The sequence below is a fragment of the Anopheles merus genome, chromosome 2L, assembly GCF_017562075.2.
Source record: "Anopheles merus strain MAF chromosome 2L, AmerM5.1, whole genome shotgun sequence".
NCBI lineage: Eukaryota > Metazoa > Arthropoda > Insecta > Diptera > Culicidae > Anopheles > Anopheles merus.
The window spans coordinates 28,860,524-28,878,802 of record NC_054083.1 but is presented as its reverse complement, the minus strand read 5'-3'; the positions used below and the strand labels follow the sequence as shown (position 1 = coordinate 28,878,802).

General features: G+C 42.3%; 1 protein-coding gene across 28 annotated transcripts in view; it reads left to right on the top strand.

Annotated features, from left to right (window-relative positions):
* Positions 1–18,279, top strand: part of LOC121594671 (transient receptor potential cation channel trpm) — a 64,703-nt gene that overhangs the window by 30,847 nt on the left and 15,577 nt on the right. For all 28 annotated transcript variants that reach the window (XM_041918200.1, XM_041918214.1, XM_041918206.1 and 25 more), the window contains 6 exons: positions 2,144–2,226; positions 12,258–12,420; positions 14,349–14,489; positions 14,598–14,670; positions 16,454–16,613; positions 16,698–16,834. In XM_041918200.1, coding sequence (XP_041774134.1) covers positions 2,144–2,226; positions 12,258–12,420; positions 14,349–14,489; positions 14,598–14,670; positions 16,454–16,613; positions 16,698–16,834 — 757 coding nt within the window. The remainder of the gene's footprint in view (positions 1–2,143; positions 2,227–12,257; positions 12,421–14,348; positions 14,490–14,597; positions 14,671–16,453; positions 16,614–16,697; positions 16,835–18,279) is intronic.

Genomic DNA, 18,279 nt, shown 5'->3' with positions numbered 1-18,279 from the left:
GCATGCTTTTAAAAGTTTGAAACCAATCTATCTTCATTAAGGCTATCTTGTAGAAATGAGCTTATTTTATTGTTGTTGTGATGTCTTATTGTTGTCACTATTGGCTTACCAACACAACATTCCCTACACGAATTGGCACTGAAACGTAAGTTGGCTTGACTATGAGCAAAGATCAGGTAAATTAATAGTTTGTTACTTACTCAATCCAACAGTTCCTTTAAAACTATAATGATTGGCTTAGAACAATAAGCATTACAAATATCATTTAATATAATCCATAAAGTTGTGAAAGTAAAACGAACAATGTAATTATAATAACAATAATTGTGATAAACTTTATTTGTTTTTAATTATCATTATCTATAGATTTTTACCGATATTTCACTGTATCATATAAGTTGTGTGCATTTTCAAAGATCATGTATTTTCAAACATGTTTCTTAAAACAGTAGTTAATCACTTGTAATTCTCTGTGCAACTATTATCTACAATACTACATATACTACAATCTACAAGTACTACAATCAATCACATATACTTAAAAATCCTTATTAGTAAAACGAATCATGTATGATGTGTCAGAGATAAAACAAAATACCAAAACAAAAAGCAACCAACCAACTTAAAACACAGCACACAACATGTACGGTCCTTGCTTGAAGCACGTACCGCTAGTCACATCCACATACGGTTATGGTTTATGTTTTGTTGTTTTACTGCAAATAACTGGTTCCGGTTTCCGGCAAAAGATGCTACGAAAAACTATCGACATCGACCTCGTGTCTGTGGGAGCAAGTGTATGCGATTCTCGCTCGGTAGCACGGGACTGCAATTTTCGGTAGCAGACAGCACGGAACGCGTACATCACAAGGGGAAACGTAAAATAAAAGCCATATTTTATGCAGTGCACTCAAACACAGTGCTGCTCAAAACACACAGCTTCAAGCTTTTGCATCCACACGCGCTAGATCACGTCCTTCCCGATGAAGGCATCCACAAAGGAGCAGCTGCACGATGCGACCAAGCTTTAATGCATGCAGCGATACTGCGACAGTACGGAAGAATGCAGCTCGATAGTTGCGATGCGCGAGCCGACATCCACTAGCTCAAGGCGGTACATGTTGCATGCATGTTATGTTGTAATTGAATAAGTTTCATTAAAACGAATCAAATGCGCGATTGCGCATTTTAGACATTCCACCTGGTGTGCAGCTAGAGGCCAGCCAGCCGATGTCCGGTATGGTGGATCGGTGCTCGACATGATGATGTGCAGATGCAGATTGCTCTGGAAGTGCACGTACGGAAAACGGGGTCGCTAACGAGTCCGCGCAGCAGGATGTAGCCCCGTGGTGTGTGTGTGTGTGTGTGTGTGTGTGTGTGTGTGTGTGTGTGTGTGTGTGTGTGTGTGTGTGTGTGTGTGTGTGTGTGTGCGCGGGTGGTATGTGTGTAAATAGGCACGTTCGCAGAGCAGCTGCATCTTGATGATAAACGGTTGCTACGTACATCGCCGCATGCAGTAATTGTAGAAGCAGATTCAATTTTGCACCGGCTCTGCCCTTACGTGATAGCTTTTCCTTTATACCAGCGTCGTTGGCGTTGCCTTAGCAATATAGTGTGGTAAAAGTAGTAATAGTAGTAGTAGAGGTAGTAGTGGGCGATGTAATGAAACACCGACCTGGCGTAATAAAAGAAGAACGATTATGACGATGTCATCGCACATTCTGCAGGCTCGTGCTAGAAAACGCTTCCTAGATGGCAGCACAACAAATGAAGTGAGCTGTTTAGTGTACATTGTGTTAAATTTATTGGTTCAATTTGAGTCGTCAGATACAAACACTGCTGAATTAGCTGCACCATACTTTTAAATGCATTCGACATTAATCGTTGGATATTTACAGCTGTATAAAATAAAGTGAAGCACGAACAAACTATTAGAACTATTGGGATATACATCTTTGAAATTTCTGACCTTAAATAAAGTAATGTTTATCTCTTCCTTCAGCAAACTTCAATTCCTTTTTGAAGGACAGCGTAACATTATGTAACTGCACATGTCTAATGTTGAAGAGTCTCTCTTTCTTTCTTCTCTCGTTCTATTCTATCGATGTGGATGGATCTAACAACATCGAAACACATATCACAGCGCACCGCACGCAGCTGGATCGAGGCAAATTTTCAAAAGCGGGAATGTATAAAATTTGTACCAAGCCCTAGAAATGAGGATGTGTAAGTATTTCTTGTAAATAATATTCAATTTCCGACCAAATTTGCCGATAAATATTGCTCTTCTGGTCATAAATTAATTAACGCTAGCATGCGTATAAGCTTAATATGGACTATTTGTGGAGTAGTGAGTGCATACCACGGGAAAACGGCCATTCAGTCGCTTTTTAATCTAACATTTAATATTCTAATTACGTTTGATTAATCCTTTCCGTTTATAATATTGCGCAATCAGCAAAGCGTGACGTTATTATTTGCGTGATGTAAATATTTTCCTTCAAATATGCATTTCCTCGTCGCGTTTGGGCCGTGCTGCAGCCCATGAATGATAGCACTTTTGTTTGCCAAACTGCTTCATCGAACGGGCAGCAAATAACTAGTTCGTTTGTGAAAGAGCATACAAACAGTTCAGGAGGAAGTCAAGTGCACAAATAGTGTGCCGCCCGTGCTAGCGAGTAATGCTGGGAGGTTTTTATGAGTTTGACCTACTTTCGGGCGAGCAAACGTTTAGCACTTTCCTGGGCCGAAAGGTGACCCAGAGCAGGCGTGACCTCGGTGGTCCGCCGTGCCAAACTGCTGACTCAACCTGACACAGCAAGGTCGGTTATTGAAAAATCGATAATTTTTGCCGGGAAAAGTCACCCCAAGGCGGTGTGGGCTGCCGGAACGAAGTCTAAGGCGCTTTGAGTAAGGAAGGGAAGTAGCAATGTAAGTGCATTTGGTCCATTCTGCTCGGTTGGATGCGCAGGTTGGGCAGTTGTATTTTTTGTGCTTTAATTATGGCACTTTTTTATGCTTCATAAAGATCGAAGGAGGATTGATTTTAGTATTGCTTTGCAAGATCATAAGATTGAATGTAAATTTTATGACTGTCTGAAAATGTTTTTTTTTTTTGATAAAAATATCTTGCATGTCTAAATAATAAAACAAAATAAATTAAATGTAATTTCCCATGGGGTAAGTGATGATATTTATTTCCCCTGAAGCCGTCTGTAACACGGTTCGTCGCTTTTTTATCCGAACTTTCCTGACGAATTAAATCAGCACGATTATCATCGGTAATAAATGGCATGAAAAATAGCTCCCCGGGGAAAATATCAACGGGCATCAACGATTGCCCATTAGTCAGGTTCAGGATGGTGTGCAATACACCGACCGAGATAGAGCTAGAGACCATGTGGCCTCGAACGTTTTAGAACTTTCCTGACTGGAGTTCAAATTGTGAAGATCTAATTTTTTTTGTCGTAGGTGCGTGTGTGTTTGTGTGTATTCATGGTTGACCAGGTCTGTGAAGTCGTTGTGGAATTGATGGATGATGTTGAGAGCTGCATGAACGCAGCAACAGCAGCAGCGACGATGAAAATTTATTCGACCATTTGAAAGGGTCCCGCATTGAAAGCGTCCCATGGGAAAATTATCTCAGCTGAGCTTTTGCCTTTTACGTGATGGTACTAACTTTATCATTTGCTTTCAGACGAGCGAGATGTTTATCGAACGCTTTGCTTGAGTGAAGTTTTGGCACACCTTAAAGGGCCGCTTTAAGGATAATGGAGGTGCCCGGTACTTCGTAGAATTTGCTACGACGAAATATTGGAGGATTTTTCTCTTGCTAATGTTAAACAGCTGATAATAGTATTATTTTACTGTAAGACCTTTTGGAAGAGGGTTTCAGTTTTATTCATTTATTATTTATTATAATTATAATAATAATAATTATTATTATTATTATGGTGCACAAATAAATCACAGACTATTTTTTTGAATGCTGTAAGGATAATGGAGGCGCCTAGTGTTGCATAAATAATAATATAAATTTAATAGATTTATATAATTGCATTTTAAATTTCTTTAAATCTTGTTTAAAAGTTTTATCTATTTCACAAATTGTACAAATAGTCTTGCAACATAAAATCGTTCGAAGCGTACAAGTAGAATTGAGTACAGAACTACGCTTTTCGCCTCTCGCATTGATGTGGAAGTTTTCAGTTGGCTTGAGGCCAAATATCTTCCGATTGAACTTTGCACATCGGCAAGAGAATGTTTGATTTGACTAATGAACAATCCATTATTCATTGAAGATGCCTGCGTATGGCAGACGTCTTGTCGAACTTACAAAACTCTACCCACCAACCAATGTTGATTAAACACTCGCACACTCTCGCTGAATTGCTACCTTCCAATGGTGTAATTGTTTGCGGTGTGTGTTCTGTAAAGGTGCGTCAATTAATGAAACTGGTAAATTCTTGAGGTTGTCTTACTTAGACGCTCTAACATGTATGCGTGTAGCGCCATTGGTAACTATTTTCGGATGCAATGGTTAAACGGTTCGGATTGGTTGCTTTTGTTCAGCTGCTGGGCTGCAGGAGGAAAAGTAGTGGGATGTGCAGCATTATTTCCATTCCATTTAGTTGATTATTTTAATTCATTTAAAATTTCGTGTACATTCCAACGCGTTATTTGGTAGGGACGGGAAATGACAGAGAAACAGGAGAGGAAACAGAAGGTGCGTTGCGCATTAGCATCTTAATGTGCGGGAATATAAATTGAATTGGTCTCTGCCATGTGGCGGTTTTTGTTTTACAGGGAGCGAGATGATGAAATCACATTTAAAAGCCCAATGGTTGAGGAATCAAAGGTAATGATATTTCGCTTCATTATCATTCAAATGAAAATCAAAGCAACGAAAGGGATTTAAATGAGATGCTTTGCATTCGGGAATGATTTATTCTGCAACTGTAGCATATTGCTTGATGGTACATTAAAGACATTTCGAGTATCTTTCAATGTATCGAGTATCTTTCAAAGCGTTTGAAATTGTAATAAATGAAATACTTTTGACTTGGAGCTTTAGAGCTTATTTAGTTTTTTAAATGTTATTTTAATAGTATAGTAGTATGGTATAGTATAGTTTATTGTGGAAGTAATTGGCCGAGCGAAGTGGCCTTATTACTTAATACTACCCTATAACTTAAATCTAGCAATACATAGCTTATCAGTAACCGAACAAATACATTACATAACGCACAGTACAGTAAAAAGTTTAAAAATGAGTCGCGTGATGCCAGTCAAAATTATCATAATTAGCGTTAAATTTAAGAGCAATTAGATTAATTTAGATTTTATTTCTTAGGGATCTACCTATAATATACAATTGCAAATAGGAATTTATTTTAATGAATAAACAGAGTGAAGCATTCAAAACATGTTAATCTGGAGAATAATTCCGTTGTAAAGTACAGTTACCTAAATACATAACACTCTTATCTTCGAGGCAAGAAATTGTTTCGAGGAAACCAACACTGCCCAAGACATTGCCAACAATCACCGAAGGAAATGAACAGTCAACCAAATTTTTGACTTTTTACAACAAGAAACAACGACTGGATGGAGTTCGTCAAGGGTTTGTGGGCGAAAGGCACAAGAAACAAAAAAGCGAAATAAAATGAAGCAAATGACAGCGAAAACAAAGTTGTGCAGCGCATATCATTCTTATGACAGGAAAGAATCAACAGGATTTCCTCGTAAAAGTGTGGTGCAAGACAACGGAGCGGAAGCCTTTTTTATTCTAAAGCTCCCCAAGAAACATTTCTTAGAACACTCGAGCAAGCTTTCTACCGGAAAGGCTTGAAGCAGCTTGAAGCGAGACAAGGATTTGTGTTTGTGTTTTGTGATAGTGTTGGTACGTTTAAAGCGTTGCTTTGAATTGCCCTTGATGAATTGCCAGCGTGTTGTTTTCGTATGCTATACATGCAATTTGTCAACATTTGAAGGATGTCTTACTAGGTGCGTCAAAGTAAATGTTTTGCTTTATAAGTTTAACAATTTGATTAAAATATGCACCAGTTTTCTGTGGTTTTAAACATGGAAAGCAATTAAGTTTCTACCTTGTATCGAACAGAAACTGAGTTTTGTTTTAGACTGATGTTCAGTTAATCTCTGCTCATACATTCTTAACATGCGACTTTCAACAACGGGGGAAACAAGAAACGAAAAATAAAACTTTCCCTCATTTTGAAAAATATGTGCCATAAGAAGTATTACCAAAAAGCACACCCAACAAACACGAGACCTCACTTAGAAAAGGGGGGTCATGTTTTTGTTTGGTTGCAAAGTTGTTTGCTTTCTCGCCCTCTTTTCCGCCGTCGCCTTTAATGCACTGGTGGCTTTTACACACTTAGCGCTGCTGATCGCTTGACTTTAAACGGGGAACCCCTTCGATACCCTGTGGCTAGACTACGATGCCGAAACAAACAAAACAACAACAATGAAAAAAAGTAATCCCACGATTATATTCTAAGGCTGAGAAGGTGAATTGGGTGGAAAAGTTTTTCCTTCAGCACTGGGCTTGTACGGATTACGTTGAAAGGATGTTTTCCTCTTGCCTTTTTTGTTGTTCAAAATCACGTTTTATTATGAGGAGTAAATAAGTAAAAAATTAAAGGAGGGATTGTGTTTTGTTTGGGTCGATCTATAGGAGTCATTTTATTATTTAGCTTCGCATTGTTTCAATCACTGCTGGTGTGTGTTTATTTGATGCTTAGATAAGTTTTTTTTTCTCTAAATTACAACATTGAAAATGAATGATGAAAATGGGTTTATTCTTTTTTTTCTATTCATAACACAGAGTGTCTTGATCTTAATTGGATTTTTTATATTAAGTATCATAACATGGCTTAATAAAAGGGATTGTAAAGGATATTAGTGATAGAAATATTTTTTTTTAATTTTATAGATGTTTGATAAAAAGAAAAAACATGATTTGAGAATACTATTATTCACAAATCTTCTGCTTAACTCGATACATTACATACTATAACTCTTATGATTGAATCCTAATAAAAATAGGACATCTCTGGTACATTCAACAAGCAATGGACACTTTCCAATCAACCTCTTCGCTTTCAGTTACATTTCCACAATTGAAACCAAAGATCGTTCGGTGGCTACTGCGGGCGCAATTTGCCGCACTGCACTAATTGTCACAATAATTAATGCATCAGCATTCCTTTCCGGCTGTGTGTCACCCCTGTGTTTGCGGGTTGCGGGCGAAAGATGAATGATGAAAAGAAACAGAACACGGCCTGTGATATGATGCACACGCGGTCGTCTGCCTCTTGCTCACGTAAGAGATTCGTCGTCTCTCAATTATCAAAAGCGTTTGGTTTAAGTGCGCCTTGGCGGGGCGGTGTTGTGTTGGTGCACCCATGTCGAGTCTCGACCCGCGAACGGTTCGCATTCCTGCCGACTTGACTTGAAAGCACTGCAAAATGGTACCGCACACCATCTTAACCCAGTGTACTCACGTCGGCAAAGGTGTTGAGTAGAAAACTGGAGCATTTGGAGCAACCGTTCGTAGTGTACCTTTTGGCGGGTGGCTTTTTCGCCGACATTTTTTTTTCTCCAACGGCGGAGCAACACTTTGCACGCTCGGTGTAATTATTGTTGTCCAAGCTGCGGACAGGTTGCGAGCGTGAGCTGACACCGTCGACCGTCAAATGGATGTGTGGAACAAGCTGCCACTCTAAGTTATGCCATTTCCAGGGCAAAGTGTGTGCGTGGTAGAGGCAAATAGTGGTAGCGTTTTCTATTTTCTTTACATTTGCTGTGCTTACGGTGCGATTATCAGTTAACCAGCCACCACCAGTGCTCGGTTAGTGTTGAGAGTCTCTACTCCCTGTGACATGGATCTCGTTTTGAGCGGAAGCTTAAAGTTGGGCAGAATTTTGGACAGCGCGTTCGGTGCCGTTTTTTCAAAGAAAAGTGAAGCACTACTGTACGTCAGAAGACGTGCACGTGGGATAAGTAGCTGGGTTGCTCCGGGGAGAAGTGTTATGTGCAGTGTAGTAGGAAAAATTGGATGGATTTTTCAGCTTTTCAACACTCACTACTCGGCGAAACATGTGGGTAAGCATAGTAAAAAGGGCTCAAGAACACAACCACACACTCAATGGACGCTGTCGTGCGGTTTCGTGCGGGGTGAAAAGACAAAAGGAAATGATGGTTTGTCTGGTTGTCGCAACCTCATTTCTTTCAGCAGCGCACAATCAACGAACAAATAATCTACCAACACAGTACTATGTGCTACAGAAGCAAGATTTAGCGCTGAGTATGAAGTTTCTGTGTGTGTGTGTGTGTGTGTGTGTGTGTGTGTGTGTGTGTGTGTGTGTGTGTGTGTGTTTTTAAGGAAAAGGATGAGGCTTAAGACAAGCCATGTCACACGAGGGATTTAATTTCCACTCGCCTCTGTGTGGCCCAGGTCAATAGCCTATGAGTAAGGGATTATATGATTTTAAAACTACCATAGTAAAGTGTAATCTTGGGGTTTAAGTTGATTGTCTCACATGTAGGTCTCGTACGGGTGGGCCGAGTTTGTAAGTTGGTAAAGCACAAGCAAACATGATGCTTGGAGCATCGTTTTATTCCACTTTTAACCCTCTTGCGCTAAGTCGCTCTTCGCTCAAGCTACTCGAGATGTGTACATCCGCTGAACGACCCGCGCGTGGGTAATCGCTAAACAACGTTACAAGAGAAATGCTTGTCTGATAAAGGCTAAGTTAATGCTCGATAAATGGAACCTCATTTTATGTTATTACCATGAAACTGGTGCTGTGATAATTCTGATTTAAACTGTGTTATAAAGTACAACGTTGCACCAGTGATTGTTGCGGTTTTCGTGAGCATAGTGCCATTAAAATTCATTAAAAATTTCCCTCATAAAAATGATAACACACAACGCTGTAGCTTACACCAACCACCACCAGAGAAACGCGGAAACGAAAAGCCGTAACTTAGGAAGAAAATCTAGACGATACGCGAGGGTAGGGTTGGCAATAAAAAAAGTTAGCCGACACCAACTACCTACTCATTTTTCAGCTAACTTTTTTTTTGTTACTCTTTGGACATTTTGTTGCAGGGGCATTTCTGTCTATCCTTTTGTATCTTTTATCCTTTTGTACCAGACAAGTATAGTTGCTCGTGCACACACACTCTCTCTCACTCACAAACTGATTGGCGAAGATCACTTAGGAGAAACATAAAAGCCTTTTATCCCTCCGGTCGATGCATTAGATAAGTTTCTGTCACACGGCTTCTTTCCCCCCCCCCCCCTTCCCATAACTCCCAAATCCAGTTTGATCTCTTCTGTGCCATATCCGCGGGAAGACTCTTTTTTTGTTGCTTCTGCTCCAACGAAAACATAAATAAATGTACATTAGGTTCTATCGTGACTTTTCATCATCATCCCGTTCAATTGCCTGTACAGAGCAAGCAGAGCAATCGTCGGCTTGGCGGGAGCAAGAATAAAATAACAAAAAACCTGGGTGACTGAAAAAAAACTTGTCCCATGAAGCAGCAATACCTATGCCTTGGGAAGGTCAAGAAAGTAATCGATAAGGCTTCCGCCACGGAGTTTGAGGCAGCAGTTTGAGGCAAAATCTCACGAGACTCAGCTTAGGCCCAGATGTGTTGACTCGGAGGTGATAAGCTGAAGGATTTTGATGCCACGCTTTTTTACTGGCATCTTCTCGTGGGGGGTTTTTCCCCCCTTTTCTCCTTCTCAAGTGGGTGACAGATAAAACCGCCCTAATATCTCACATCATTGAAGACCATGTGTATGGTTTGTGCGTTTGTGTGTTTGCTTTGCTCACGAGAGAATGATTTTTCAAAAAAGGTGTCCTCGGCATTGTTGAATCCGTTGTGCGTTCCAAGAAAGGCGTAAAAAAAGCACAAAGCGAAAACGTCGAAATAGATTTGTTCCGCATTATAAAGAAGTTAATAAATGTATGGCACTATTTCATGTGATGCGGAAAGCAATCTACCCCAAAATGAGACTCATTTTTCCAGCGAAACGCGCTACCTATCCGCCGATACAGCCGTGATTCTGTTTGCCTCAGGGGTTTGATGAGCCATTCATAAAGCATTCAGCAAAGTAAAAGCTTTTACCTGAACCGGTACGGGAAGAGTGAGGGAGGGGGTGGAGGAAATATATTTTCCACACACCCAACAACATTCCTGCACGGCGGGAGGATTTTTTCTTCTCTTGTCCCGCTTTTTCCGAATCGATTGATCGATGGCATATTTTTCGTCCCGCTTGCTCTCTTCCTTTTTTGGTGCCAACTTGTATCATGATATCTCGTAAAAAAAGCCCTTACCACGCTTGATGCCGGTGGTCAGCATGGTTTTCTTCATTCGTCCCATCAGGGTGGGGGAAAAAGCCCCGGGCGAGTTGCCCTCAGGATTCGATGATGTGGTCGAAAGTATTTGAGTTGGGTTCATTGCCATAAAAATAGTATTGAACCGTGCCGGGTCCGGGTGGGAGGGGAGCGACACCGGTAGATTATGCCGGTTTCGAGCGGGCCTGGGCAAAGCACACCGCCCGGATACGAAATACCGGGTCATGAAATAATAGAAAAATCCCTCGAAATAGCAACCTTAATTGAAACGATACGATGCGACCGGCGCCGGCAGTGTCGTCCCGGTAGGGCCACAGGGGAAATGGAGAAATAGCTCGACACACACGTCGCCAGCGTCGGATGTAGATTTTTGGGTGGGCCTGCAGTTGTGGAACCGGACGTTAGCGTTACTGCGCCAGTGCTGTCCGGGAGGAAGGAATGGAATAAAACAATGACATAAAAAAAGAAGCCTCGAGTGTGTGTTTCCGATGAGTCGAGGGACGAGGAAGTGGGTGCACCAGGCGACATTCCATCCGTTTTTATGATGTGTGAATCGAAATGGCAGAGGAAAAATAAATGTTCCTTCCCGTTCTGTGCTCTGTGTGTGTGCTTGTCAAGCGAACATTTTTGGGTTTTTTTTTGACGACCAAAAGGAAGCGTCTAGTTTTGCTTTCGCTGACAATGTCTTGAATTGTTTATGCCATCCGTCAAAAAGGGACGGATGTGTGTGATTGTCGTTTGGAGAGGATGGTGGGTAGGCTGTTTGTTTGGTTTTGCCATCGAGACATTTCCGGGCGGTGGAGTTTTGTTCTGTTCTGACTTTTTAACACTTAACAGTTAAAACAGTTCGATTGCAGGGTTCGGCGATCAACGTCTCAGGTGCAAGAAAAGTAGTTGATATACTAAAAAAAGAATTTATAGGAACTGTTTAATCTCTCTAGGAATTGTTTTCTTTCATATTTTTGAGGGAAGATGTAGGTACTTGTCTTTAAAAAAATCCCTATTCTTATTTATATTCCCATTTAAATGGTTCATATGGTTTGGTCCAATGTTGGATATGACCTTCGACCTGAATTAAGTTGGTGCATCTTATTTTTGTATTATGTATAAATGAATTATATTATAAATGCTTGAAAATGAATAAAATAATCCTAATGAGCCTTTCCAATACCAGTACGATCACATAGGTTCTATTGAATAAATCGTGGAAGGGAGAACTCCACTCAGACCATCAAATTCTTCCCTAAAGCCATCTACTAAACGTATCCAACGACATGCATTTTCGAATCAATTTGACTGCACAATATTGTCAAAGTATTTCCCGAGCAAAAATAATTCGGATCAGAGGAGGAATTTCTCATTTTATCAAGTCTCCAAGTCTCATATTTGGTCTACCTTGACTAGCACTGATGAACTGAATAGATTGTGCTGCATGGTGACAAGGCACACATGTATGTTGAATAAAGCTATAGTTGTCTTTAAGATTGAATGAATCGCAGTATAATTCAATATGGAAACATTTCTCACTTTTCACACTGATTACATGCAATACCGTTTGATCTAAACCTTATTTCTTAAATAAGATGAAATCAAATTTTAAAAGTGGTTGATTCTTTTACAATTTCTATCTCCTTTCATCAATTATTGCCCAATTTCGGCACCCAATATTTCTAGCGTTATGAAAAGCGAAACCGCTACCCTTCCCGTTGGGTGCAAGATCGAATTCGCCTGCTAATTATGTTACCAGGGTGCCGAAACGGGCAAAAAGTACGGTTATCGATAATTGAATTCCGGCTGCCGAAGTCAAACCAGCCACACCGACCTGCTAACCGAACCGAAATTGCTCTTTCCCCCTCATTGCAGATGCTGCTGTGGTCAGGAACGGCGAACCCATCAGGTTTTGGCCGGCTACGAGGCGGGCGTACCGACCGATAGTTGGCAGGCGTCGAAAAACACCCGAGCTCAGCCGACCGATGCGTACGGGACGATCGAGTTCCAGGGCGGTGCCCACCCAACGAAGGCACAGGTAAGTGTGTGTATGTTTGTGTGTGTGTGTGTGTGTGGTGTGTGTGTGTGTGTGTGTGTGTGTGTGTGTGTGTGTGACGGGGAGCGTAAACCAACAGCTCGCTGAAACGATCTCAAACCCCTGACGAGTCCTTTACCAGCTGGGACGGCGTGTGTGACAGTTTAGTTTTCAATTGTGCTAGCGATTGTGTGCGCGTTTTCGTCTTTGTTTCCGTTCTGTTCCGTCCGTTCGGCTGGTTTGTTTTCAAAGAGGATTTAAACGCACCTCGGTCGCCTTGTCGCCCGCGTAAAGATCTTTGCTCCCCCCGCCTGGAGGTTAGTCGTAGCATTCTTCGCCCGGGATCAAACGAACCCCGGGTGAGCCCACTTGTCCCTTTCGGAACCCTTTGTGACCTTTTCATTACTAGTTGGGAGCATGTACAAAGCGAAGGACAGGGATTACTTTTCTGCTAAACAGTGGATGATGGAGGTAGCGGGAAGGTCATCTTGTGTGAAGTGATGAAACCATCTCGTAAACCTTTTCTGGCCCCGATGCAACACGGCGTGGCTGGGAGGTAATGATTGAGATTCCTGGCTTGAGCAACAATTTTAAATCTCTCTCCGTTGTGTTGGGACTAGCTGAACGGCGTCTTCGAAACTTCGGGACGGCTAAGGGCAGCCCTGAAGATGATGCTTCGTGCGTGAGCTGTTTGGTCCTTTTTCCGGCTGAATTGCGTTCAAGTGGGATGTGGAGTGAATCGTTCTCGAGTTCAAGATTAGGACAGAGGATCAAATGATATTGTGGCAAAAGGAATGTTAAAGTTTGTAATCGTATTTATGTTCCTACGTCAAGGACGGTCAGACGGTTGAGTTGCTTCACTTTTTAATATGGTCTATCCTGTTTGTGCCGAATGGGTGTTCTGCCCTCTGGGTGAGTGTCCTTAGTACTCGAAAAAAGTGTTATCTACTGTTTTAATTTGTTCTGTTTGTTTATTGACAACCGTTCAGAAGCAACTCCATTAGTTATCTAATGAGATTACTGTTTGCTATGTCTTATAAAGATGATAATTTTAATTGTTTTTCAATTCTCTATAAACACATAAAACATTGAGCTTTAAAGTTTTATTAAAACTAATACGAGTTCAATGGAATTAAAGTCACATAATAATTTTACAGATTTAAAATCTCTCCCATAACTTTGCTCACATTTCAATATTCATGACGATTCCCGTACAATTTTGATTTGAAATCGTAAATTGAATTCATTACCTATTAAACAGCTACCATGCTGTGTTCGTTCGCCGTGTCGTCTAGCGTTCAGGTAAATTCCACCTCCTAGTGCGATGCTTCAGAATTTGTTTGAGGTTCAATTATGCGGGCGTACCAATAAATCCGATTTCCATAATGAACAAGAGTGGCATGCAAACTTTTGCCGCACTGGCAACGTCCCATGCCTTATCCCAGGTAAATCTCTGGAAAACTCAATCAGTAGACGGAGCAGCTTTTTTTTGCTGCAGTCTCCGATGATGTTAATGATGAAAGTTTTATTGCAAACACCACTGTCACTGAGCGAGGTAGCGACGAACAGAGCCATCACTTTCAATCAACCGCTGTCATCCTCGGTTCTAGTTTCGCTTCGTTTGCTATAGCTTCTCCTACTCCTACTGGTTCAAAATTTGCCATTCCTGTAATTAAACGCGTAGTCAAGATGCATGGCGACAGTTTGCAGCTTAGAGCCCGGGGTGGGCGCGTCACTCCCACGGTCAATGGCTTTCGAACGGGTGGTGAGAATCGATTAAGCTAACATGCTTAGGTACAGTGACACAAAACAAAAAACTAACTAACGAAGCAGACCACGATTGAGCTGCTGATCAGTGTTATGGTGACGCCCGGCAGCATACCACATAAAACTTATGCTTGCACTTTTCGTCCTTCCATGCGGTACGCTAGTACGTGCGCCTGTCGTACGACACCCGGCCGGAGCTGCTGGTGCAGCTGTTCACGCGCGAATGGAATCTCGAGCTGCCCAAGCTGCTCATCACGGTGCAGGGCGGCAAGGCTAACTTCGAGCTACAGCCAAAGTTGAAAAAGGTAAGCAGCACCAGGATACCGCAGACGAGCCGGAAATAACATTCCTGCAGCACCCGACACCACCAGTCACCCCGGAACGTACGCTCAACGCTCGCCTTTCTTTTGCAGGTGCTTCGGAAGGGGTTACTGAAGGCGGCCAAAACTACCGGTGCATGGATATTTACCGGTGGCACCAACACGGGTAAGTAAGCAGATGGTAACGAGGGGAATCTATCTGGTGAATTCTGGCCGCCAAAGGCTTCTTTGGCAAGACAAACAACCTGCTCGTCACGCTTGTACGAGCGGTTGCGAGTGTACCGCGACAAAAATGCTTTTAGCACGACAAGATACGATCGTTTGCATAGACAAAGGAAAGTCAGTGTCACACTCAAAGCAGGTGTAGAGATGTTTTTATTGAGGACCGAATCTACCAAAAATGGTGGACCTAAAGCCACGAATTGTTTTGAAATGTAATTTGATATTTTTATTTCGGTAGCACACCTTGCACACCCCTACTGCGAAAGGCAAAGGTCCGAAAGGGCACGTCCTTTGGAATGTAAACATGTCCCCCTTTTGCTTGGAATAGAACTGTCAATCCAAATCAATGGTTCAATCTGTTTTCTTTACTTAAATGATTGACGTCCTTTAAAATGGTTGTTTTGTTGGATGAAAAATGTTCCCTGTTTTCCAGTTACTATGATCGTTTCTGTTTAAAAAGTGGCAATTCCATGTAAATACTCCTCATAAAACGATTCATTGAGCTTCAAAGAAAAAAAACCATTTGTTTGCTGTTCTTGTTTCTCTTTTGATGTTAGTGGTTTGAAGGAATAGAACGTAGAAGTGTGAGAATTTAAAGAAGTCTTTAAAACCAGTTCTCAGATCGTCTATGTAAATGTGTGCCAAACATAGTTTTCTAATTTCCATCCCACGTTTCAAGTAAAATGTTCCCTTTTCGAGGAAGTAAAGAGACAGCCATTGTGCAACTATTTTCCTCAAACCGAATTATTCTCAAAATTCAAAAGGTTTCTATGTTAAAGACCCATGTAAAATGTCTTTAACATCATCTACTCCTCTACTCCTCTACACCTACTTGGCGTATAGAACCACCATGTCTTCGTGGAATTATGAAGCGCCTAATTTAGCGAAAAATTTCATGACCAAATCTGTTCAGGTATATTTCAACAAGCACTGCTCAACTACCGGCACCACCTAATAGTAGTTTTTTTATGAACACATATCTACGATCCTGTGGTAGTGCTGGAGTTTGAGGTGAACTGCTACCGTTTCACTGTCTCCAATTATGCACGGAAAAGTTGCTAATCTCATCATACCGTTACATCGTTTTGCTGGCGCTTTTTCGGTGGAAAAGTAATAATGGGAAACCGCAAAGCAGCGAAAATCTGTTAATATCATTATGCTCGGATGGTTTTTGGTTTGCGGAGCTTCCCGGCCCTGGCTGGCTCCCGAAAAATGGTGGATGATTCATCAAACGTTAGATGGTTCGTGGTTGTTTCGTGGAAGTGTGGGACGGAAAACCGCCAACCAGTGAGACGAGTGGCAAACACAACATTAAGAGTACCTTTTTGCAGTACCATTGGCTCATTATTTTAGACCTTTGTGTCTGTTTTATGGTTTTGTAACAGCAAGCTCACGATACCATCTATTTGTCTAGGTGTGTGTCTGTGAGATGGTGAAGAATGTACCATTTCCAAGAGAATTATTGGTAAAGACAAACAGAATGCCTCCTATCGGATGGTTTGGCAAATTAAATGTGAATCATCCGACCCTTTGGTTTACGTCGGTACAAAGTGTATGTGTGATTTGAGTAGCAGCTTAGATTGTGTTTGACAGATGACTGTGAGCCTAGGCACAATCTCATCCGAATAGCTTCTAGCTCCTGCTAATCAACACACTGTTTCATTAGATCCGTTTCAAACCCCCGTCATCGCATTCACCATCGCATCTTCTCGCCTCCTATCTCGCAGGTGTAACGAAACAGGTCGGCGATGCGCTACTGCTCGAGGGTCAGCAACGGTCCGGCCGGGTGGTAAGCATCGGTATCGCACCCTGGGGCATCGTGGAGCGTAACCACGAACTGCTCGGGCACAACCGGGACGTTCCCTGCCACAGCATCAGCTCGCCCAGGTAAGTGTAGCTCTCGCGTGCGTTTTCCGAAGAGCGTCAACAGAGCTTATGGTAATTTTGCATCCCTTTAACACCCACCTCCAGGTCGAAGCTGGCCGTGCTGAACAACCGACACGCATACTTCCTGCTCGTCGACAACGGCACCCAAGGCCGGTACGGGGCCGAACTAATCCTGCGGAGAAAGCTGGAGAAATACATATCGAACCAGAAGCTGCAACCCTGTAAGTGGCGCGCCCTTCGCTTTGCTTCCTTCCACAACTACAGTTGTGTGCGTGAGCGTGTGTGTGTGTGTGTGTGTGTTTGTGGTGCAACTGTGCAGTTGAGCCCTTTCTCCCCCAGTCAAAGCGCGTCGTGTGTAGCGTGTGAAGCATTTACGGTGCCCAAACAGGGTAAGCGCTGCCACCTCTCTAATAGGTTTATGAGATGGCTCGATGGCCACCGTGGTCGTATTGTAAGATGATATCCTCATCCTTCGAGTGCGCTACTCCGGAGATGGAGCCGTCGGAAGTTAGTGTAGTGCACGTTTCCTGCCCGACGACACTCGGTGACGGAACGGATTCCCGCACACGTCATTTCTAGCATGGTTGCGGGATATTGGCGAGACGTTTGCGCCACTGGTTGTCTCTTTGCAGAGATAGCAAGGTTGGAAGTCGTGTTGGAAAAATCATGCTTTACGAGCGTAGCATTATTACGGATAATTTTTCATGCCTTCCTGCAGGCGACGCAGGCTAGGCTCGAACCCTTATGCTTGGTGTGAGAAGGCTGAGGTCTTTGCAGTACTTCCGGCGATGCGTGATGATGCCAGCGTAAATGGCAGCGCTCACCGAGAATGCGCTAATAAATGGTAATCGTATTCATGGCGATCAATTTTCATTCACCTTCAAATCCGTCCCCGCCAGGAAGAGGGAGGGGGGGAGGCATTGTAATGTGTTCTGGTGCGCGCTGACGCCACGACGGTGCTACAACGATTATTACCAACGGTGCTGGAAAAAGCTCCGTGCTTCGTGAAGGTGTGTTTTCCACTTCGCAAGACGCCGTACATGATGCTGTGTGCAGTGCTAGGCACTGGCAGTGAGCATGGTTAACCGGCAATGGGGACCTCCATTGCCTTTTCGCGTGTGGCGCTTGACTTTCCATTGGCCTCCAAAAATGTGCACCGCAAACCGCTACCCGTTCCTGGCTGGGATGGTGAAAAGAGAAACTGCCGTTTCCTTCGTGGTGTTTTTTTTTCTGTTCATTATGGTAATAACGCAACATTCTTGCAGTGCAATTTTTTCATCGCAGTCATGTGACGGCGTGGTAGGGATTCTACATACGGCGTCCCACTGCTTATTAATCTAGCCCGGAAGCAATTTGTTTCAATAGTCCACCAACTGTTTGATGATGGCACATGTTCTGCAGTACGTTAGAGCTTTATTTGATGTGTGGTATATTCCATGAAATATTTGACTCACCTCGCATTTATTACTTCTAAATTGTTTTATAGGACTGCACAAAAGTGGTCTATCGGGCTTGGACGAGCGCTATCAATATTCAGTTAATTCAAAAAGCTTTTTTATTATTTCTTCAATCCATTTGAACGTTTTTTTCAATTTGGACTTCTCACCCTACGCATAGAAGAACCAACATATTCCGAATGATTATTTTCAATGAATGATAGCTATCA